Below are 23942 nucleotides of genomic sequence, written 5' to 3' on the forward strand. Positions count from 1 at the left end.
TTGGAAAATGTAGTAAACATCCACAAATATTTAAAATAAATGGTAGCATATTGTTTAATAGCGTGATTAATTGTGATTAATTTTTTTAATCATGCAATTAATCAATTGATTTAATTGCTTGACTGCCCTACGAAGAACAACTTTTCAAGCATATCTTCTTGCAAGCCCTGAATTTGTCATAGTCTATCCTAGGTTTGTAGCAGCAGTTTGCCTTTAACAAGGGAGAGTATTCATAAAATTGTGGAGCTCTTTTTGGAGGCAAAAGGCTTTTTATTGTGACAGATGTGCAGCACCAAAAGTAAGTGGAAGGAACGTCCATTAAACTAGATCTTATACAGCTGTATTAATGTGGTGCTATCTCTTACGTGTTAAAAAGGTGCTTGGTGCTGAAAAAGACGCTGAGGAGCTGTAGGTCTAAGCTGCACATGGGATCTATGAAGAGGGCTTTTGCATTTCTTTTACCAGCGAGGGGTCCAAAAGCCACCATTAAGGGGCTGCCTACAAATTGTTAGTAAGAAGAGGTGGGTGGAGCCTTCCTTGTGCCTGTTTCAGTGTTACAAGCGATGGGCGGATCTTGAAACTCACTAACAAATCGGTTGCCTAATTTATGGGCAGCCGATCCTTACGGGAAAACGGACGGGGCGCCCCCGACGCAGGGGGATCCCTTACACTCCGCCTTAAATCAGAGGTGCAGCAGCTGGAGGGTGGAAGTCCTGCTCAGCCCCATGTCGCGGCAGATGCACTCATGCCTCGGCATCACGGTGCCCAGGGACACGGGCTGCTCAGCCCTGCGCGCGACGAGACCCGTCCCTCCAGGAGCGGGAGGGGCGCGCGCTCCGGCGGAACTGCGGCTGCGCCCATTCCAATTGGACGAGGGGGGTGGCCGCCCCGCCCCCTGTGGCTCCGGCGGCTTTGTGATTGGTCGCGGCTGTTGGTTAGGCAGAGCCCATCCCCCCCAAAACTAGCCGGCCAGTGAGAAAATGGTTGCTGGGCTGGCTTGAAGAGCCGCTGGCCAATGGGAGCAGGGCCTGCTGCCGGCGGGCGCGGCGCGCGCAGCTCCCCGGGCTGGCCGTGGCGCTGTGTGCGGAGGGGAGGAGCTGAGGTGGCCGGGGCCCGGCGGGGGTGGCTCTCGCCTCCTCCTGGAAGGAGTCCGAGTCCCAGCCCCGCTGAGGGAGCCCGGCTGGCTGGGGAGGGCAGAGCAGCCTGCGAAGGAGCGGGCGGCCCGCTCGCTCTTCTTCCAGGTGAGGCACCGGCCGGAGCGGGGCGGCCGAGCGAAGGTGGTGCGGGGAGGGGAGGAGAGGTGCCTGGCGGGGGACTTGTCGGGAGGGAAGGGCTGGCTGGCGGGGGACGGACCTGGCGGGGGGGGGCGGTACCTGAGGGGGGCCGGGGGGCCACGGGGGCACCTGACCTAGGGGGGGAGGGGCGAGTCCTGGCTGGCTGGGACGTGGGGGGAGGACCTGGCTGGCTGGCTGGGGGGGGGGTGTGCGGATGGGGCCTGGGGGGCTGGCTAGCTGCTAGCTGCGGCTTGGGAGGGTGGGAACCTGGCTGGCTGCGGGGAGGATCTCTGGGAGGGGGCACCTGGCAGGCGATATTCAGTCGGGGCTGGGATGAAGCGCTCAGATCAGTTGCAATTAGCCTGGCTGGAATCGCTGGAAAACCGGGCAGCTGGGAGGGGAGGAGAGGAACTTTTCACAGTTCAGGAAGCCCAAGGTTATCTTTGGTTTTACTGCTGCTCATTGCTGCTGCTGGGGGCGGCACAGGCAGCCGTTTTCAGGAAGTACCCAACTTGTCGAGTCTCTTTTCACGAAGGCCAGATGGTGGCAGGCTCCCCTGGGCTTTATTATAAATGGTGCATTTGCAATAGTAGCTGTAGGGATGGCGTCAGGGAAGAGAATCTTTCTTGGTCCCTGTCTGTGCGTGCTCTGTCATTTGCAATTATTTAGCTTTTAATCATATTGCCTCTTGGAAAAATGCTAATTGCAGCCGCTACATAACTGCTTTGTACCTTTATCGTATGTCTCCTCGTGTCTGTTTTATAAGCTCCCAAGTTTGCCTCAATTTCCAGCAAATGGCTCATACTTACCTATTATCCTAGTCTCTTACATGCATATTGCAAATTTGCTGCACTAATAAACACGATTAATAATTTCTGCTCAAGATAGGGCTGCAATTTATTGAGGGAGGCTGCAGCAATTTAGAATTGAGGTGCCTTTACAGAGCTATATGGGAAGCTTGCATGGTGGCTTTTTCTTTTATATCTGATTCATCCAAGTGCGTTCGATCTCTCAGTTCTGTGGGCACTAAATTAAGTTCAGTTGAGTTGAAATAATATAAAAAAATAGTTACTACAGTGTTTTTAAGTTAAAAGTGGACCACAAACAAATTGGTACTGAAAGAATGAACATAGAATTGGAGGGGGACAGAAGGAAGAAAAATATATTTTTATAGTCTATAAAACTGGTAACTATTTACAGAATAAGCAGTTAAGTTCCTAGCTTATGCTAAAACCAAATGCTTTCTAGTATATAGGCCACTTGGGTCTGATAGTCTTTTGTATTTTGTACTGTCACTCATTGCATACCAGTGTGAAATTAACTAAGAATGGTAAACTGGTGGCTTGGAGCATGAAAATGAGTTATAGTTAAGGAAAAGATACTCTTTCCAAATAATGACAGGTTTCAGAGTAGCAGCTGTGTTAGTCTGTATCTGCAAAAAGAACAGGAGTACTTGTTAGTCTCTAAGGTGCCACACGTACTCCTGTTCTTTCCAAATAGCTAATCCTCTACATAGTTCTTTAAGGTCTATATGTAAAGAAATTAAGATCAATACACCTTGAAATCCAACAGTGTTTCCAACCAGAGATCAAATTTTGAAGGACATTACATATTTTTCACTTTTGTTAAAAACCACTTTTGCATTATGAAATCTTTTTATTAATCTCAAGTTTGAAACTAAAATCCTTTATTATGTGAGTGTGCACACTGATTTGTCTGCTCCACAGCTATTCTTGAAGCTGGGCTGACCATTTAAAATGTGTAGAAGCAGCAAAGAATCCTGTGGCACCTTATAGACTAACAGACGTTTTGCAGCATGAGCTTTCGTGGGTGAATACCCACTTCTTCGGATGCAAAGAATACCCACTTCTTCCTCTTGCATCCGAAGAAGTGGGTATTCACCCACGAAAGCTCATGCTGCAAAACGTCTGTTAGTCTATAAGGTGCCACAGGATTCTTTGCTGCTTCTACAGAACCAGACTAACACGGCTACCCCTCTGATACATTTAAAATGTGAAATCTCATTAGCACTCTTATAAAGACTATATTCCCCATGAGCTTCACAATTAGATTTTTTTTAAAACGTAGATTAACTTTCAGGCCTATCAACCATGTTAGTGCTTTTTTTTTTTTAAACAAAACAAAAAGTCATGCTTTTTAATGTTCTTCTCAGTGTTAAACCTATTTTAATTTCTTGTCAAGAATGGTGCAGATCTTCAAGAAGCCAATTTCTGTGAGGACTAGGGAGTTGTATCTGAATAGTTGTCTTATTGTTGGGTTAAATTGGCAGTCTCAAACCGAGGGTGTTCTACTGCTGAATTATTACTTCTCTTTTTATGAGCTGGTCCTGTGCGGTGAAATCTTGAGGTGGAAAAGCAAACGTTTTACAGAGCTCTCTGTAGCCAGATGCTAATAAAGTTAGGTGTTCTGTTGTTAGAATATTAGAACTAATTGCTATGTTAAATGTACTTGCAGATAACAAAAATATTGGCTTATGACTAATTGAGTATGATTGTTGAAATGAAGATTTTGAACTTAAAAGCTAGTTCTTGGTTACAAAGGAATATGTTTTCAACTAGATATAGTGTTGATATTTACTCCAGTGCTGAATTTTCTAGACAGACAGACACTGTGGCTAGGTCCAAGTTTGAAGAAACATTCCAGGCACAGACTGAAAAAGCACTCTGCTACCAACAGTACATGGGATTCCGGGGGTAGATAGCTGAAGTCACTGGAGCTATGACAACTTGCTTGCATCAGTTGAGGATCTGCTCCCAAGAATAAATGAGACTATCAGAGCAACCCAATTTGTGAACCTCAGTGGAGGTTGAACAGTCCCTTTTACTTACACCCTCAAGACTTCACCTCATCTACTAGCATCACTTGAACTTCAGCCACCTTGTTATAATCCAAGTTGCAGTTTCTGTTGTGCACTGATGAACGTCACACACTATGCTCTCTGGGTATGATGAAAATTATAGTATGTTGTGTGTTATCTGCAAATGTATGGCTCAGGTCAGTTCACTGTATTCCCTAGTGGCCTCATGTATACTGAAGATGAGGAAATTTGGGTAATTGATGAAAATATTTTTCACAGTAAACTAAAATCTAATAAAATCCAAATCTGGATGCCTAATGCCATCTTTCAGTAGATATCAATCACTTTTGAAATATGTACGTTATCCAGAAAGATTTACTTATAACTTGGTTTGCCTGTTGTCTTTATGGTCATGTTAGAAATCCTCTGAAAGAGAGGAGTTTGTTGCAGCATGTTGGATAAGATGATGCAAAATTAATATCTCCGAAACTGGTACTTGGTGGACAGTTTTCTGTGCCATGTTTAATTATGGAGGGTAATTACCATTTAACATGATCTGCTGACAAAATATAAATTAGAATTTTAAAGTATGAGCCCAAGGCATTGAATGAACTTAATTTTGACTCTTGTATCAATTGTTTATAGTTGTCCTATTAGCACTGAATATCTAATGTCAGCTCAAGAAAGTAGTCTTAAATTTCTCTTAGTATAGTCAGACTTTTTTTTTTTTTTTGTAAAGCAATGTCATAGTAATAGATCATCTTTATAATTCTGTCCTAAAGTTGCATCATTCTACTGAAGTGGATGACTTGGGCTGTTATCACAGTTTTATAGTTCCACACCTTTTCGGATGAATGCGCTTTAAACAAAATCTAGAATCTTCCTACCTGGAACACCTTTCTAACTTGTAAAGGTAACGTTTTTTTCTGTGAAATCTTATTTTTACCTGCACAGTTTCTATTATGCTTGTAGCTAGACTTAATATCCAGCTTCTAAATAACTTTTTGTGGTAAAATCAACTGTCCAAAATGACAGTGGGCTTCCCTATGCTTAGCAGATAGGATAAAATCTTCAGATTTGCTTTGAATTGCATGTTTTATGTGAGTTTCTGTTCACTTAAACATTATAGTGATACAATAAATTGTTTGCATAAGACCCAATTTTTCTGGGTTTTAATAACTAGGGCCCCAATCCTACAGTGAGCTCTGGGGTGCATGCTCATTGGCAGACCCTTCAGCTGCAGGAATTGGGGGGGCCTTATGGGGGTATGTCTACAGTGCAAAAAAATAAAAATAATCTGTCCAGGACTACAGACTCCGGCTCACGCTAGAGCAGTGGCTCTCAACCTTTCCAGATGACTGTACATCTTTCAGGAGTCTGATTTGTCTTGCATACCCCCAGGTTTCACCTCACTTAAAAACTACTTTCTTATAAAATCAGACATAAGAATGCAAAAGTGTCACAGCACCTTGTTACTGAAAAATTACTCTCATTTTTACCATATAAAACATATCGATTAGAATATAAATATTGTACTTACATGGCAGTGGATAGTATATAGAGCGGTGTGCGCAAGTCACTGTATGAAATCTTAGTTTGTATTGACTTCCCTAGAGGTTTTTTATGTAGCCTGTTGGGAAAACTAGGCAAATATCTAGATGAGTTGATGTCCCCCCAGGAAACCTTTGCGTACCCCTGCTTGAGAATCACTGCAGTAGAGGAGTAAAAGTAGCAATGTAGATGTTCCCCCTTGGGCTCAGATACCCACCTCTCTTGCTTAGCTTCAGAGCCCAAGCTCCAGCAGGACTGCAAACACAGGGCCGGCTCTAGACCCCAGTGCGGCAAGCACGCGCGTGGGGCGGCCCTTTCCCGGGGGGGCGGCAGGCTGGGTCGGCGGACCTGCCGCAGTCATGCCTGCGGGAGGTCCACCGGAGCCCCGGGACGACCGGACCTGCCGCAGGCATGACTGCGGAGGGGGCGCTCGTCCCGCGACTCGGCTGGACCTCCCGCAGGCATGACTGCGGCAGCTCCAGCGGAGCCGCCGGACCTGCGAACCGTCCGCAGCCGCGGGAGGTCCAGCCGAGCTGCGCGACCAGCGGACCCTCCGCAGTCATGCCCGCGGGAGGTCCGCTGCTCCCGCGGCTCCGGGGCGCCTCCCGGGCATGACTGCTTGGGGCGGCCAAAAACGTAGAGCCGCCCCTGTGCAAACATGTACACTGCTATTTTTAGCTACATAGTATGAGCCCGAGTCTGTAGACCCAGGTTCTGAGGTTTGTTGCTGTGGGGTTGCGGGTGGTTTGTGTGTGTGTTTGACATACCTATGTTACGTTATTACTATGCTCTCTTGTGAGGCAGTGTTTCTGATATATGCTGCTCTACCATAAGATCTTGGGTGTGATTTAAAAGAATGATTCCCAGTTTGGCCCAGTCAAATGTTTTAATGCACTTCAGTGAATTGTGTGAAATATTGAAATGTATGGCCTTATGTATGAGGAAAAACACTGCCGCCACCTCCCCCCCCCCCCTTCCCCTGATCAGTTACATGTATTTATTTTGGTGGTGGAAACTTTGATTCTCTACCAAATCCACATACTAGCATTTCATCATTCTGAATAATCTAAATTCTCTTGACAATGGATTTTCATCTGGATCACCGCAACTTATATGCAGTTTCTGTCTATGGCGTTACATATGTGATAACATGCAATAGTTTTGCATCTTCAGTATGTAGGTGACTTAAAGAAGAAATAGGTTTTTTCCAACTGTTTTCTATCAAGTAAGGAAAGCTAGTAATAAGCATTACATTGAATCTGATATTTTATTTAGTTTGTCAGTCCAGCTGTATTTTGCTTTGGTGGAACCACAGTTAAAAAGTTCAAATTTAATTAGTTAAACTTTTTTCCTGCAGTTTCTAGATTTAGTAACTTTTGATCATGTTTGGTTCAGTTCAACTTTTAAACTGTTCTGTTCTTCCTTAGCTTAAATGACAACCCTCCCCTTCTTCCCGCTGAAACCCTTCACCCAAAAATCTTAGCTGAAATGTAGCTGCTGCAACACTTCTTTATATACTAAGGGTACGCATTTGCAGGGTTCACAGCTGAAAGTGGAATCATATGCACAAATGACACAAGTTTGGGGACAACATTTTAAAAAGATATAAGTTTTTTTGTTTTGTTTTTTAAAGCCATGCTACCTCATTACTCTCCTGCAAGTGACTCTAGTGATAGATGTTAGATGCTAAGAGTACTTCTTGTTTATTGCTATAAGCAGTCCCAGAGACGACATACCATGCAGTTATAGCAGGTAAAAATACAAATCCTGACAGAGTTGCTTCTTTCCCAGAATGAAATACTGAAACTAATAAGTAGCAGTAAGTGAACAACTGTTCATTTTCTGTACATAGAAAACTGATTACCGTTGCTTTACAAAGAATGACTTGTGAATGAGGGTCTTTTTAGTGTAGAAAGTCTCTTAGCATAATTAATTATTTTTATTGCTAAACTTTTCCTCTTTTCACCTCTTATTTTTTAGGTGAAGGTATAACTTTTCACTTGAGTAGCTCCTTCTATTCAAGGACTTTAGTACTTTACAAACACTAGTTTAGCTTTGTAACACTCTTGTAAAAGTCTGAATTCTCCTCTCTCTATAGATACTGAAACTAGTGCAGAGAAGTTACAAAATAGAACCGAACTCCCAGTCCTGTGCTTTACCAAGGCTATTTTTTTTCCCATTTATTTCATTTAGTGCTCTTTAGAATCGTGTCTGTATTAAAAACATTGTTTGGCAGGTGGATTGTCCTCATTTGTAGTTTTATGAAAATCTTGTCGCTGTGTTCAGATAAGTCCCTCTATTACTATTAAAAGTTAAGTGAGGCATCTGTCAGCATTTGGGGACCAAAAATATGTCTTGCTCTAAAATCACTTAACATTATCTGTTCCCCTTTTTGAGGAGCTATTTCCTTTTGGATTCTAGCTCCAGTAAATAACTTCACTGCACAAGAGGTTAGATTTTTTTTTGGAAGTAGCAAAGAGTCAAGGCAATATGTGGGAATATTCCTCTTTAAACCATTTCAGACATGCATAGCTCCTATTTAATTTCTCATACCATTTGGCTAAAATAAAAAGCAAAATGCTTTTCTTTAAGTCTCATTCTGTCCATAAATCTAGAGTCATATCTTATCATTTAGTATAATATATTTAATCCTTCTTGTTTCACCTCATAAAATGACCCAGCCCCATTGTTAATAGAAACCTGAGTTGAACTGTAAAATCCTCAGGGACCTTGGCTAGCAGGGCACCAGTTGTGATTAGATAATCACACCTTGCTGTGTTATGTAAGCTATTTTGGGTTGTCAGTGTAAATCCATTCCTAATGTCCAACCTGGTCACTTCTGTTTTGTCCCTTGATCTCTGCTCCATTAACAACACTAGCTTCTCTACCTCTTTGCTGCTCTTGTCTCTCTTTGGGGGCGGGGAGGGGGGAGGAGAGGGAGCAGCCATTGCAGGAATACTCAACCCCAGTTGTCAGGACCTTTCCATGCTAGGTGCTGAGATAAAATGTGGGTACATATGCTCCCTTACCCTTGGATGTTTGCATCCTGTCTTAGGCTGCAAACAAGTACATTAGTTAATAGTACCACAGATGGATAGGTAAGTGGCAAATAGTAGCAGGGAAGGCGAAAAGATGAGGATAACAAGTTCACACAGTTACATATACTAGCTGTTTGCACAATTTGATGGTTCTGAATTATAACTTTCTAAAAGTCACCTACAACTAACTTCCTTTCTAGATGGCCGCTGTTAATTTGCTGAGTTACTGTAAGCACCCTTATGTCTCTGATGTCTCCATACTTCCTCCTATGTTGTTCCTAGTGCTTGAAACACCACCCTTTCAGAATTTATTCAAGCCCCCAACTCTTCACCCTCACCTAATTCAAATTATTGCTAAAAATCTTACTTCTCTAGTATTGCCTGCATTAAATGAGCGTTTTCAAAAAAGAAAGGTACCACCAAGATGAATGAAAACTTAAACTGGGTCATCACGTAAAATCTCCATAACCTGTGCCCTTTCTTGCCCTATCCTCTTGTCTATCAAGTCCATCACTTATATTGTAAGTTTGGGGCAGTGAGACTTGTCTTTTAGGTGTTTTATCATAAGTGCCTCGTACAGGCATATGGGCACTCTAAAATCTGAAATTTTGAAAGCATGTCAGTCAAACTATATGCCGTGTCTGAATGAGTCAACATGATGCAGCTGTGAATAAGGCTAATACACCCCAGAATTATATTAGCAGGAGTTTGTATGTAAAACCAGGTAATTTTTCTGCTATACTCAGCACTGCTGAGCCTCAGTTGGAGTACTGTGTCCACTTCTGGGCACCATACACCAAGAAAGATGTGCGCAGATTGGAGAGAGCTCAGAAGGGAGCAACAAAAATGATAAAAGGCTTAGAAACCTTATCTATGAGAAAAGGTTTAAAAAAAAGTGGAATGTTTAGTCCTGAGGGGAAAAAAGATTGAGGGAGGATCTGATAAGTATTCAAATATATTAGGGGCTGTTATAAAGGAGACTGTGATCAGGTGTTCTCCATATATACTGAAGGTAGGCCAAGAAGTAAGGGGCTTAATCTGCAGCAAGGGAGTTTTAGGTTAGATATTAGGAAAAACTTTCCAACTGTAAGAGTAGTTAAACTCTGGAATAAGCTTCCAAGAGAGCTTATGCAATCCCCATCACTAGAAGTTTTTAAGAGGATTGGATGAATACCAATGAGGGAAGGTCTAGTTCAGTGGTCCCCAACCTTTCAGTGTGGTGGGCGCTGGACGACCAGCCGCCGAAATGCCACCGAGAAGCAGCAGCGTCAAGAAGCATTGCTGCTGAAATGCTTATCTGGCAGCTGCGCTTCTTGTTGGCGGGGCGCTCCCTTGTCAGTAGGTGGGCGCACATAAATGCCCTGGTGGGCACCATGGCACCCGCAGGCACTGCGTTGGGGACCACTGGTCTAGTTTTACTTGGGTCCTGCTTCAGCACAGGGGCCTGGACTTGATGACTTTTCAGGGTCCCTTCCAGCTCTGTGTTTCTGATTTTGACTTTCTTGGTATAGTTATTCTAGTTAATTAAGACTTGGAAATAAGAAGGGCAAACATGATTGTTGTGGCTATTCCCACAAGGTAGCATACCTGACTTAAACCTGGTCTACATTAGAGTTAGGTCAACGTAGGGGAGCTTATGTCAGCCTAACTGGGTAAACATCTACACTGCAATGTTCCGCCCGCTGATTTAACTCGCCCGCTACGCCGAGCTAATAACTTCACCTCCGTGAGAGGAGTAGCATTTAGGTTGATGTAATTAGGTTGACGCAGTGTCTGTGTAGACACTGTGTTGCTTATATCGCCTGTTGCTGCCTTTGACAGATAGAGCCCTCTCAGCCCCGGGACTTCGGTTGTTGGCCCAGGGCAGTGGGGCTGCGGTTGTCAGTGCCCCACAAGGCCCCACTAAAATCGGTGCAAGTGCTTCTGGTGAGGACCCGCACTGCAGACAGAAGGAGCGTAGTGTGGACACAAAGATCTGATTTAATTACTGTGGTTACTGTAGGTGGACCTAACTTAAGTCAACTTAATTTTGTAGCATAGACATGCCCTTAAATAGGCATAAGTTCAATAAAGATGATTGTAAAAGTGACCGTTCACTTGTGCAGAAAGAAACGCACCAGGAGATCCAATAAGGCCAAGTCACAGATTCTAAAGCTGGGGTGGGTAAACTTTTTGGCCTCAGGGCCACATCAGGTATGGAAATTGTATGATGGGCCATGAATGCTCATGAAATGGGGGTTGGGGTGCAGGAGGGGGTGAGGGCTCTGGGGTGGGGCTGGGGGTGCAGGAGGGTGCTCTGGGCTGGGACCAAGGGGTTTGGGGGGGGAGGAGAATCAGGGCTTGGGTAGGGGCGTGGGAGCAGGTCAGGGGTGCAGGCTCCGGGTAGCACTTACTTCAAGCAGCTCCCAAAAGCAGCAGCATGTCCCGCCTGCAGCTCCTACATGGAAGCGTGGCCAGGCAGCTCTGCATGCTGCTCCTTCTGCATGCGCTGCCCCTACAGATCCTGTTGGCTGCAGTTCCCAGCCAATGGGAACTGCGGGGGAGGTGCTTGGGGTGGGGGCAGCATGCGGAGCCCCCTGGCTTCCCCTATGCTTAAGAGTCGGATGGGAGCCATGCTGCTGCTTCAAGGAGTTCCCCGGCTGGACCCCGCTCCCTGGCAGGAGTGCCAGAGCGGGGCAAGCCCTGGACCCCGCTCCCCAGCGGGAGCTCGAGGGCCAGATGAAAACATCTGGAGGGCTGGATGCAGCCCCTGGGCCATAGTTTGCCCAACCCTGTTCTAAAGTCAGAAGAAACCATTGTGATCAGCTAGTCTGACCACCTGCATAATGCAGGCCAAATGCTTCCTTAGAGATCATGTCCATCAGCATGTATTGTAACAGCAAATGAATATGTTAGCCCCTGTGTTGGGTATTGTTCATGAGAAGGAAAAGTGTGCACACTGTATATAGTCCTAGATTCTATAAATGCACTTTCTTGGAAGCTTGCTCTTGTTGAAACTTGCACCACATGCAGTTCTAAAGTTTAGCAATGTTGCATACTTCTGGTGGGATGTTTTATGAAAGGTGGAGAAAGAGGAAACAAGGAAATGAGCTTGCCCAAGCAGAAATAATAGGAGATTCCAACTCTGTCATTCACTGCTTTACTCCTGTGACTGCACTTCCTCATCACATGTCAGCAGCAGCTGCTCTGCAGCATCAGTCCCTGTGACAGATGGAGCTGGTGTCTTCCTCTAAAATTGTAGCACTTGTATAATCTGCCACAGGCTTCTCAAGGTTAACATTTCTGGGAGACTGAAGTGTTTCTTTTGCATCGCTGCCTGCTCTAACCAGGCTTCCCATTTGGCATTCTTTTCTGATGGTTGATCAGTGACATACCTTCCTGTCTCCTCCCACTTCCTTCATACTTGAGTAGAGTTTAGAATTGTGGCCCATGGTTGCTTTCTCCCAACCCAAAGGGGCAAAATTCCTGTGGAGCTACCATGGGTCTTAAGTGGGAAGCATGCTGCTTAGCCAGCACCTGCTCCAGACTGGATCTGTGGATGTGAGCTCCTCTCTCCTAACTGACATGGATGGGAATATTTGGCCCTCTTAACAGTGAAAAGTAAGCTTTTTTGACTTAATATGCAAAAAGTAATTAGGCTTTCAAACTCTTAATGTAAGCTTTCCATCATAAATGACCTATAACTCAATGTTGGTTCACATTGTATGCTAACTTGGTTAAGTAGATGAGGACAGTACCCAAAACACTTAAGTGTAGAATTCCCTATTTTTAATTATTCTGTGTGCATCCTGACCAAGGGTCTCCATTGGAGTCTCAAGTTATTTTCTAGAACATGTTCTAGTTTTTATCTAAATTTAAAGAAAATGTAATCTATAACTTGTCCTTTCATTTCTAACTGGATAAGTACAAATCTCAGCAAAGAATCCTGTGGCACCTGATAGACTAACAGACGTATTGGAGCATGAGCTTTCGTGGGTGAATACCCACTTCGTCGGATGCAAGTAGTGGAAATTTCCAGGGGCAGAGGGGTGTGTGTATGTGTATATATATATATGTGTATATATATGTGTGTATATATATATATATATATATGTGTGTATATATATATATATATAAGCAAGCTAGAGATAATGAGGTTAGTTCAATCAGGGAGGATGAGGCCCTGTTCTAGCAGTTGAGGTGTGAAAACCAAGGGAGGAGAAACTTCTCCCTTGGTTTTCACACCTCAACTGCTAGAACAGGGCCTCATCCTCCCTGATTGAACTAACTTCATTATCTCTAGCTTGCTTCTTGCTTGCATATATATACTTGCCCCTGGAAATTTCCACTACTTGCATCTGACGAAGTGGGTATTCACCCACGAAAGCTCATGCTCCAAAACGTCTGTTAGTCTATCAGGTGCCACAGGATTCTTTGCTGCTTTTACAGATCCAGACTAACATGGCTACCCCTCTGATACAAATCTCAGGTTTATGTTGACATAGGCTTTAGTCTGTACTCACTTTGTATATTTACAATGGAATTTTGAAATCAGTAACCACATGATCATTTTGCTAGGGCCCTATTTTTGAGTGTTGAGTAGCTTCCTGGAATTAAGCTAAAACAAGAAGGATACACTTCACAGCAGATTCCAGAAGCTCCTCCTACAATTCTAGCATGTCCAGTTTGTGCTTCTGTTGTCCAGATTATACAGTTCTGTCAGCTGTTTGAAAGGACTGACAACTGGAGAGCAGTCACTCTGTAACATAGGATTATCTGGGTATGGAATTGATAGAGGTTGGTTCTTCGTCGGTAACAAAAAATTATAGTGGGAAGTGGATTACAAAATTAAACAACGTGGTCATAGTTCCATGCTGTGTAATGGAGCAGCACTGAAAAAAAAAAAGTACCTAGAAAAAATTACAATACTCTTAAAAGGTAAGTTACCCATAGAAACCTGGAGCAGCTTGTTAATTTGTCAAATTGTCATGAGTATATCTTTATTTTATACTAGAAAGTAAAGCAGAAGGCCTGATTAAATGTGGCTTATTTGGTAAGAGAGGCTTCATGCCTTTGTAGGTCAACCTCTGAGTGTATTTGACACAGAATTGAAGTGTAAAATGACGGTAGTATCATGGTTACTAGTGAAAATGTTAGCTGCAGAGTTATTGCAATGCTGCTTTGGTTTTATTATCCTCTTTAAAAATTTCTATACTTCTAAAATTATCTAGCTTCTAAAAACAGACTTGCAGCATTTGTGCAGTTAAGCAGACAGCCACATTAAACAGGCATAGTTAAGGCTGCTGCAAATAAGACTAGGTATTCTAAAAGTCTCTCCCCCTTTATGGATTTAGAAATAGATTTGGTTTAAAAACAAATTTGCTTTGGTCTCACTCTTCTTCATGTACTAGAAGAGTTAAGTGTAATGTTTAGAAAGCTACAATCACTCAAACTGTATTAAACATATCTAGAACAGCTAGTGTTAAGGAGGTGGAACTTGTTTTGTTTAGCTATTGTGGGAGGAGGTAAGGAAGGGCATTAATGCACGTGTGTGGAGTTTAGTGTGATAGGCACACTATGTGAAATGAAAACAAACTATATAAAACTGTCATGCAACTTTCATGAATTTCAGCACAGTGAGCTGGAATTTAGCTGAGAGTCTTCTACTAAAATTGATGGGTTTGCAGTAACTAAAACACTATACACCTCTGAGAGAGAATGTAGGGATTATCATTTATCCATATTAGTCAAATTGATTAGACTTTTAAAGGTTTCTGAATTGACAATGAAGCCTAAATATGTATTGCAGAAAAATTACATTGACTTCGCAACTTCTAGTTATTTTAAACACTCAAGAAATACTAGATTTTGGTGTCCTATACAACCTTAATTTGGCCCTCTTGTCCATATGTATTAAGAGAGTCTTTATTTAAGTGATCACATACTGTTTTTTTCATTCAGTGTGCAGGATGGATGACGCTCCCTGAATGGGTAAGCTATTCAGTATTTTTTTTATCCTTGTTCAGCATGTGGTTCCAGGCCATTTTGCTGCACATTATCTAAACCCTGCACTGATTACAGAATTTAGATATTTTCTCATGGCTTTTCTATGACACTCATCATCGTAGCAGATGGCTGCTTTGCAAACACTAATTAAATTATTTTCACAAGGCTTCCATGGGATGGGGTAGTGACATTATTTCTAAAATAGATTTCCCCGCTCCCCCCAAGATTGTGCCCCAAATTGCCAGAGAATCTCAAATTAGACACCCAAAATTAGAATAATGGAGGATCTGATTTTTGAGTATTTCACATTATTTTTGCATTGTATATGTTTAAAGCACATTTTCTATAGACTTGATCTACAGTTAAGTCCTCAGCATTTTCGTAAATCAGGCTCCAGATGTCCTAAGTTGAGCACCCAGAAAAAGAGAGACACAATTAATGGCCACTTTTTAAAAGTTTGATTTAGGTGATTTGCTCAGTATAGTCTCTAGTCTTGTTCTTTGAAAAACTGAACTATTTTTGCGGAAAATTTCCGCCCAGATGGTTGAAGTGTGGCAAAGTTAAAACCAACTGAAAGCAACATCTTAATAATGGAAAGTATTAGGCAACTTAACTATAGGCAGAACTACTAGCCCCACCTGTAACTTAAAAGTTCATTTGAATGGCAAATTTGATTTCCTCCAGGAACAGCTACCTCAAAATACACAGACTTTGAGGGAGTCTCACTTTCATTCCTTTCCCACCTACAGTGTCTTCCTTCCCCCTGCTGCTCCATCTCTTGCATCCTGTTACCTTAGACAGCACTCTTCAATTATGTTCTGATTCAGTTCAGCTGTGGTGCAGCACAGACAATGACACACATTGTCAATAACTGCCTGCTGACTAGTGGCCTAGAAGAACTGCATCACGCCACTGAAGATGCCATTGCTTGGCTAGATGACTATGCACACTAAATGTATGGTCCAGGCAGATGGATGCATTGGAAGCCCTGCAGTATGTTTTGAAAGTCTGAAAATCTGAGATGGGATCATCCTCTGGGGTGAAGGGGGCTTTCTTCCTGCCATTCCTCTCTACCCAGAAATCTAGCAGCAGGTTGTCTTAATGGATAGTGTGTGGTAATGGACTGGCAGCTGAAGTAGGCATCTGGAGTACTGCTGACTGTACCCAGTACTCACATGAAAGGGAAGTTGAGAGGCCTTCTGCAGTGTGCTGGGCCTGGATCCTGGCGTGCAAAGGATCTGACATCAATCTACCACTGGGTGTCTAATTTGATTGTTTAACATTTTGTGTTGAGTCTGGGAGTAAACTCTTTCCAGTTGTATGGACAAAACCAGGTCCAGGCTTTACCAGTGTCTTCAGCAGAAACTGAAGTCCTTTCCTCCCCCCCCCCCCCCAACTGCATATTATAGCTGAATGTTAGCCACGCTGTGTTCTCTACTGCAACCAAGTAGAAAAAATACTCAACTCAAATATAGAACTGCTTGGTTTTTGTTCTAATGTGTATAGTAGTAGGACTAGTTAATATCAAGTCGTTGTTTTGAGCCACTTCATAGAATAATAGAAGTGCAGGACTGGAAGGGACCTCAATAGGTCATCTAGTCCAGTCCCCATCACTCAAGGCAAGACTAAGTAATAATTAGACCATCCCTGAAAGATGTGTGGAGGCTTAAGAACAGGTTAGACCAGGGTTTCTCAGATTGGGGTCCATGGACCCCTGGGGGTCCACAAGTCATGTCCAGGGCCACTGGCCCCGCTGATCAACTCCTCCCCCTCCCTCCCTCCCAGCGTCTTCTGCACACGGCTGAACAGCTGTTCCACAGTGTACAGGGAGGCACTAGGAGGGAAGGGGAGGAGCGGGGATAGGGCTTGCTCAGGGGTGGGAGTGGGAAGAAGAGGGGCGGGGTGGAGCGGGGACAGGAAGAGGTAGGGTAGGGGTGGGACCTGAGGAGGAGTGGAGTGGGGGCAGGAGCTGGGGCTGAGCATGAAAAATTTTTAAATCAAAATGAGGGTCCTTGGGTAGCTAAAGTTTGAGAACCGCTAGGTTAGACAATGACTGCGATTCTCCAATTTGTCCCACATTTTCCTGAAATGTGGTGCCCAGAGGTGGACACATTATTCCCACTGAGGTGTTAGCATGAAATAGAGCAGAAGAATTACTTCCAGTGTCTTGCTTACAACACTCCTGCTAATACATCCCACAATGATGTTGGCTTTGTTTTTTCACAGTGTTACACTGACTCATATTTAGCTTGTGATCCACTATAATCTGCCGATCTCTTTCTGCAGTACTCCTTCCTACCTGTCATTTCCCATTTTTTGTATGCATTGTGACAAAGTTCCTTCTGTACCCTGATGGGTCCTGCGCTTATTGGCGGATTTGCTCACCTCACAGATTCACCCCGTGGGTTGGGAAACAACCCAGAGACTTTCCCCTCTGGTAGAATCCACAGTCCAAGTCAATTCCTCCTGTGTTTGATCAGGAGTTGGGAGGTTTGGGGGCAGAACCCAGGCCTGCCCTCTACTCCGGGTTCCAGCCCAGGGCCCTGTGGACTGCAGCTGTCTAGGGTGCCTCCTGGTACAATTGCGTGACAGCTACAACTCCCTGGGCTACTTCCCCATGGCTTCCTCCCAACACCTTCTTTGTCCACCGGACCTTCCTCCTGATGTCTGATAATGCTTGTACTTCTCAGTCCTCCAGCAGAATGCCTACTCACTCTCAGCCTCTTGCTCCCAGTTCCTCGCACACACTTCCTCTTCTCTGGCTCCCTTTGGCCTGACTGGAGTGAGCCCTTTTATAGCATCAGAGGGGTCTTAATTAGTCAGGTGCTTAGCAGGTTAATTGGAGTCAGGTGTTCTCATTAGCCTGGAGCAGCCCCTGCTCTGGTCACTCAGGGAACAGAAAACTGCTTATCCAGTGGCCAATATATCTCCATTCTACTACTCTGCTGTTCCCAACTGGCCTGGGTCTATCACAGCATGCAATTAATTGTTCTTTCCTAAGTGGAGTACTTTGCATTTGTCCTTATTGAATTTCATCCTCTTGACTTCAGACCGTTTCTCCAGTTTGTTCAGATCATCTTGAATTTTAATCCTATCCTGCAAAGCACTTGCAACTCCTCCCAGCTTGGTATTGTCCACAAACTTTATAAATGTACTCTCCCTATGCCATTATCAAAATCACTTATGAATATATTGAACAGAATACATACAGATATGTTCCTGTACCCAGGAACAATCCCTGCGGGACCCCACTCAATATGCCCTTCCAGTTTGACTGTGGTGATTACTCTCTGGGAATGCTTTTCTAATGAGTTATGCACCCATCTTATAGTAGCTCCATCTAGGCTATATTTCCCTAATTTGTATGAGAAAGTATGCAGAGTTGTTGTAGCTGTATCAGTCCCAGGATATTAGAGACACAAAGTGAGTGAGGTAATATCTTTTATTGGACCAACTTCTGTTGGTGAGAGACAAGCTTTCCAGCTACACACAGCTCTTCTTCAGGTCTTGGAAAGGTACTGAGGTTACTTGGTCCAATAAAAGATATTACCCCACCCACCTTGTCTCTGATTTATTTGTAGGCATTTCTGTGGTGTTCTCTGCCACAGTTTGACTCTCCATTTGCATGCTGTAAATGTGAGCAGTTGTCTGTTACAGCAAAATATGTGGTTTATAAATTGTATAGTTACTATTCCATTTTTTGGGGGGGAGAATGTGCTGTAGTCCTTAGTAAGAACTAATTACCAAGTTTCAGCTTGAGAAATTCAGCAACGAGTAACATATTCAGTATTATGTTGAGACTCTCATTATAAAACTTTATCTCCCTTTTAGCTTTCTGAAAATCTTTAGATACAATTTTCTGTATGTGTTCTCAGGTGGTAGGTGAATTTGAGGAGAGAGGGCTGAAGGAGAGAATATGGAGCAAAATCTATTCACTTTTTGAGATGAAAGGGTAGAGGGAGGACTGGCGTAAGATTTTATGAAGTTATAATGAACATGTTACTCGTTGCTGAATGTCTCAAGCTGAAACTTGGCAATTAGTTCTTACTAAGGACTACAGCACATTCTCCCCCCTCCCCCCCAAAAAATGGAATAGTAACTTTTACACATGCAATACAAAATTCCTAGTATGTTTAGAGCTATGGGACTGAAATAGACCAGCGTACAAAGTTTTACTTTCCCCTTCAAGTTAAAGTAGTTTAACAGTGAGGAGTAACTAACCAGTGGAATAATTTACCAAGGGTTGTGGTGGATTGTACATCACTGGCAATCTTTAAATCAAAATTGGATGTTTTTCTAAGATATTCTCTAGGCATAACTTCAGGGAAGTTTTCTGGCTGGTTTTATTCAGGAGATCACAATAGATTATCACAATGGTCCCTCCTGGCTTTGGAATCTATAAATCTGTGAAAAATCAGTTTTGATGAGTAAGAACAGATCCAGGAATTTATGGGGTTTTATATAAATATTGGCTGCCTTTTCACTGCCTGTACTTTTAAATTGTCTGAACATTTAGTGGCATAGGCACATAAATGGCTTGAAATCCCTGATGTAATGTTTTAAGGCAGCATAAGTGCTGACAACATCCATTGAGAAGTTTGCATTTATGAAGGAATTTAAACACTTCTAAGTCCTTTGGGATGACTGGTGCTTACTGGCATACTTTAAATGGGGTGCACGTCACGTGTACGTACGTAAGAAGCACATCTACATACGAACACTGACTGAAGTGTTGTAGCCATGTCAGTCCTAGGATATTGGCGCTTACACAGAACTTTTCTTCAGGTCTGTGTAAGCTTGAAAGCTCGTGTCTCACCAAAAGCAGCTGGGCCAATAAAAAAAATTGCCTCACCCACTTTGTGTCTCGAACACTGACTGAATGCAGTTTTCTATTGTGGGAGTGTAGTAGCTCATTTTCTATTGCTCACAACTTTATTATATAACCATACCTAGTGGCTGATCTGCTCAATGAGAGCTACTACCTCTATATGCCAAGTCTCATAATCCATCTTCTAAATTTCATGGCATGGGGAGGAACTGTGGTGAACTCAACTCAGACAGCTTCCTGTTCCAGTTGGGAGAGGAGGGGAATTCAGGAAAGGAAATTTCAGCCTGCAAGGTGTATTTTTAGGAAGCTTTGACCATATGAAAATAAGGTTAATGAAACCTGTTTTGAAATCTTAACTATATTATCCACTAACAAGTGAATACTACTATAATGCAAATTGTGAAATATTCCATATAGCTAGGGCAGTTATAATAATGAACCTCTCTTTACTTGGCAGGATAGCTGTGAAACTTTTTTTTTCTACCTTCATTGAATTCCTCTGTAATGCTGTCTTTCTAGCCTGGAAGGGTTGTGAGCTTTATTCCAAAATACTTGATCTAGTAAGCCTGCAAAATGTTCAGTTGAAAAAATTATCAGCTATTAAAAAGCCTCAATATGGTCCTGTTGATGCAGTTTTTTGTAGTTATGACTATTAAATACAGTTCACATCTCATGATTAAATAGCTGAACTAAAATTGTAAGCATTATTAGGGAATCTAGTTGGAATCTTTCTTAATAGAAATAAAAACTTCCGGGGAAGAGAGGGTATGCTCCCTTAGCTATGTGTGATCAGCTCTCATTAGCATTGATTAACTTAGACAAACTGTCTCCACTTTCCCCATTGCCCACTGTTAGGAATATAGCTTTTGTAAAAGTGTGCTGTTTTCCTATGATGCTTAATTAAAAGTATAAAAGATTGACTAGAATTTTTCTTTTGCAGGTTCATGTTGGGGAGAGGCCTAAAACGCAAGTTGAGTGACTATGAGGAGAACATGGCTGGTCTCTCAAGTGCCTTTGATTCCAGTCGAAATCTGCCATATCCACTTAAGAGGCAGTTAGTGCTGAATATGTGCCTCACTAAACTACAAACTTACAAAATGCTGGTGGAACCAAACTTACACCGTTCTGTGCTCATAGCCAACACAGTAAGGCAAATTCAGGAGGAAATGAGGCAAGAGAGTAGCCAGCAGCCAATTAATGTATGCAGTGGCATTGCTCCCAATCCTCACTGCTACCCAGGAATTGATTCATCTGCAATTTCTTTACATTTGCCTTCAGGTAGCAGCCAGCAAGAGTCTAACTGTTGTAACTCATGGTCTGCAGAAGGCCCAATTGAAAATAGCCTGCTGATGGTTTCAGATGATGACATGTCGTCTGCCATTTCATCTATTCTGAAGGATTTGGACTTCATGGAAGATATAAGTCCACCTACTTCTTTGGTTCCAGCTGGAGATGATGAGCCGCTGAAGTCTCCAGAAAACACATGTCTAAAGCTAGAAGATGATAGACAAGATTTGAAGGGAGCTGAATGTGTATTTGGTTCCTTTGAAATTTCGAATTCGACCAGTTACTTAAAAGATTTGGCTATAGATGACATCTTTGAAGATATTGACACTTCAATGTATGATTCAGACTTCTGCTCTCCCCTACTAATGGCACCTAGGCCACCTTCTGCTGCTACAGAAGAAACATTGAAAACCTTCCCATCTTGCAATTCTTCCTCAACAAACAATATTCCGATATGTAGAACAGATCTGAGTGAGTTGGACCATATCATGGAAATTCTTGTTGGATCTTGATATTTATTTTTTTTTTAACCAAAGATACTTTCTGTACTGCCACTTAACATTGGTTTGAGGATAAAGCCACTGGGAAAGCTGCAAGGAATTTCTTTTAAAACAAAACACAGTTGTCCATGAGTAGTTCTTAAAATGTCTGTTATAAATCAAAGTGGCAGTTTTTAAAAATTATTTATTTGATAAATTGTGCAATCATCTTTTTCCTTCTGGGAGTTCGTGTGTAGTGACATAAAAACATATGCACATATCCTTACCCGCCACCCCTCACCCCCTTTGAATAAATGTTTATGTGCAATTTTTAATTTGTCAGAAGAATTTACATACAAAATGAATTTCAAATGGGAATCTCTTATGAAGCCTAGATTTTATTTTTAATATTAAAATACTTGCCAAGTTGGCATACATTGGAGTTGCATATTTGGATTGTGCAAATCCATCAGCATTACTAGAGATATAGGTATATTTTAAAAATATTAAAACAAATGTCATTTCCCTTTAGTCGGAAAAGCAGACTCAAGATACTTGTCAGTGAAGTATCTTGCATTTTCTAAAGCATTCAGAACTATTTATTTTTGTAAATTTTATAGTCTTTCTACATTTTACTACGTTATTTCATCATAGTACAAATATAATGTATTTCTAGCTGGATGTGGCTAGTACTACCTCTATAAGCTGAAATGCTTTGACTCTTTCCAGTGCTTTGTCTAAGACTGCAAGTTTTTTTGTTTTTTTTTGTTCATGGTATTTTTCTGTTGGGGGAAGGGGGGGCATTTTTAATTCATTAATTAGATCCTTTGTTTGACAGTGATGACCTAGCTGATTTGTGAAATTAAGAGTATTAAATGTTTAAAATTTCTACAAGTATTTGCAAATGTAATTTATATGTATAATGTCCAGTTTAACATTTTCTGTCAGTATTATGTGCTTAGATTTTAAATAATCTTGGCATTCTTTAAATTAGCATTTACTGTAAAGATAGCTTTTTATTCTGTTTGGAGAACGCTATATGTCTTCTTAGTCCTGTTTTCACTACAAAGCTTTTTTTAATGTGCAATATTACTTACAGATACATATTTGCACAGACGACATTGTAGAAAGAAATGCTTTAAATTTAAACTTGTAAAGTAGCACCTTGGGAAAGGTATCTGAAGAGCCAGTGTCTCTCTATTCTTTTAAGAAATGAGTTGAGCATTTCTTATAGTACCAACGTTCACTGTGTTGAATACTCCTGAAATGTTCTTGTAAATGTGGTGGGTCATTTCTGATGACTAAGTACTGTCTTGTGAAAGCTCGGGGGTCAGCTCACTCTGATGCAGTTGCAGGACTGGAGCCTAAGTGTGCTGAAAGAGTATGTTTCAAGTACGGAACAGAAGGGTTTGGTGGGTTTTTCTTTACATTATTAATTGAAGATGAGGTTTGTAGTGAGAACTGTTGCTCCATGTGATAATGGGAAATACATTTTCCCTCAGACTGGGGTTTTTATTAATCTCTGGAGTTGCTTTCTAAACTATACAACACTAGTTTTCCCTTGAAACTGTAAAACTGTTTCAATATAGCCATTAACGCTGCAGTACATTTAGGACAAAAAAGTTTATAGTGAGTTTTAAAAGTTCTATAGTTCATCTCAGTCTCGCCATTTCCTATGTCATTTCTTTTTTCAGCCAGTAGCAGAAGTTTAGCAGCAATAATGTCTCCATTTTAGATAAAGGTAATTTTTGCTCTTTTTTTTTTTTAAGCATGAACTCGCTCATGTTCATGTCACTGTCTTTTTTGCTCAGAGCACCGCTTAGATCTCCCCTAACACTCCTCAGCGTATTTTTTAAAAGTGTTTGCTTTTGTTCCATTCTTTAATTTTTTTTTGTGGGTGCAGTATCTGAAAAGAATATGAAGAGCAAGAAAATGTGCCCTAAGTGTTGCATCCCAAAAACAAGGGGTGAAGTCTTGGTCTTTCAGAACAATGGGAGTTTTGCTATTAACTTCAGATGGGCCAGTATTTCACCTGGGATCTTTAGTCTTAAATATGCTGCAGCATTGGTTATCCTGTGCTAAGATCTCCATTTCAGACCATGTGAGTTCCCCAGTTAATAGTCTGTATGTACCCCAAAACTGCAAACCCAGTTTAGGTCACATTCTCTCAGCCATCTGGATTGTTTGGCAATTGAAGGGTATAAATATGTGCTCAATGTTAATGGTTCTAATAATTAATTTAGAAATTCTGATGGTATAAAACATTCTAAATCATTGGGTAAGGGATTAGTTGGGAAAATGTATAAATAGCTACTGAGAAGGTACAGCTTCAGAATGTACACAGACTGCATTGTGTATAGACTACTCTGGCTTTTCCTCAATCTCTACTTTTGTATGTAAAGATATGCCTCAATAAATCCTTGAAATATTACTGTCCTTCCGCACTGTGATGAAGCAGAGTTGGGTTAAAGATATTTTTAATGTTGGTCACAGAAATAAAAATTGTATCTAATTTCTTGTTTACATTCGCAAATGTGGAATTTGACAATGCAGTAAATATCACCTTTTTGTTTAGTATTACATTCCTACCATGTAGCAAATCGTGTTAACTTTAATATGTTCCCACCATATTCACCACCCTGCTCTGCAGAAACATAAGAGGTTGGGGGAATTAACTTCACA

The 23942-nt window shown here is 42.0% G+C and overlaps 1 protein-coding gene across 5 annotated transcripts; it reads left to right on the forward strand.

Annotated features, from left to right (window-relative positions):
• The first annotated feature begins 440 nt into the window (after window positions 1-440).
• Window positions 441-23691, forward strand: LOC123370372 (SERTA domain-containing protein 2-like). Of its 5 annotated transcripts, XM_045016901.1 has the most exons (4): window positions 1027-1241; window positions 4875-5005; window positions 14622-14651; window positions 20435-23691. In XM_045016901.1, exon 4 carries the CDS (start codon window positions 20439-20441, stop codon window positions 21291-21293), a length of 855 nt encoding a protein of 284 aa, XP_044872836.1. In that variant the 5' UTR covers window positions 1027-1241; window positions 4875-5005; window positions 14622-14651; window positions 20435-20438; the 3' UTR covers window positions 21294-23691. The 5 variants fall into 5 exon arrangements, with proteins under 5 accessions (XP_044872838.1, XP_044872836.1, XP_044872835.1 ...); XM_045016903.1 differs by lacking the exons at window positions 1027-1241; window positions 4875-5005 and adding an exon at window positions 441-521; XM_045016900.1 differs by lacking the exon at window positions 14622-14651.
• Window positions 23692-23942: the final 251 nt, after the last annotated feature.

Source organism: Mauremys mutica, chromosome 4, assembly GCF_020497125.1.
Source record: "Mauremys mutica isolate MM-2020 ecotype Southern chromosome 4, ASM2049712v1, whole genome shotgun sequence".
In the NCBI taxonomy this organism is placed as follows: Eukaryota; Metazoa; Chordata; order Testudines; family Geoemydidae; genus Mauremys; species Mauremys mutica.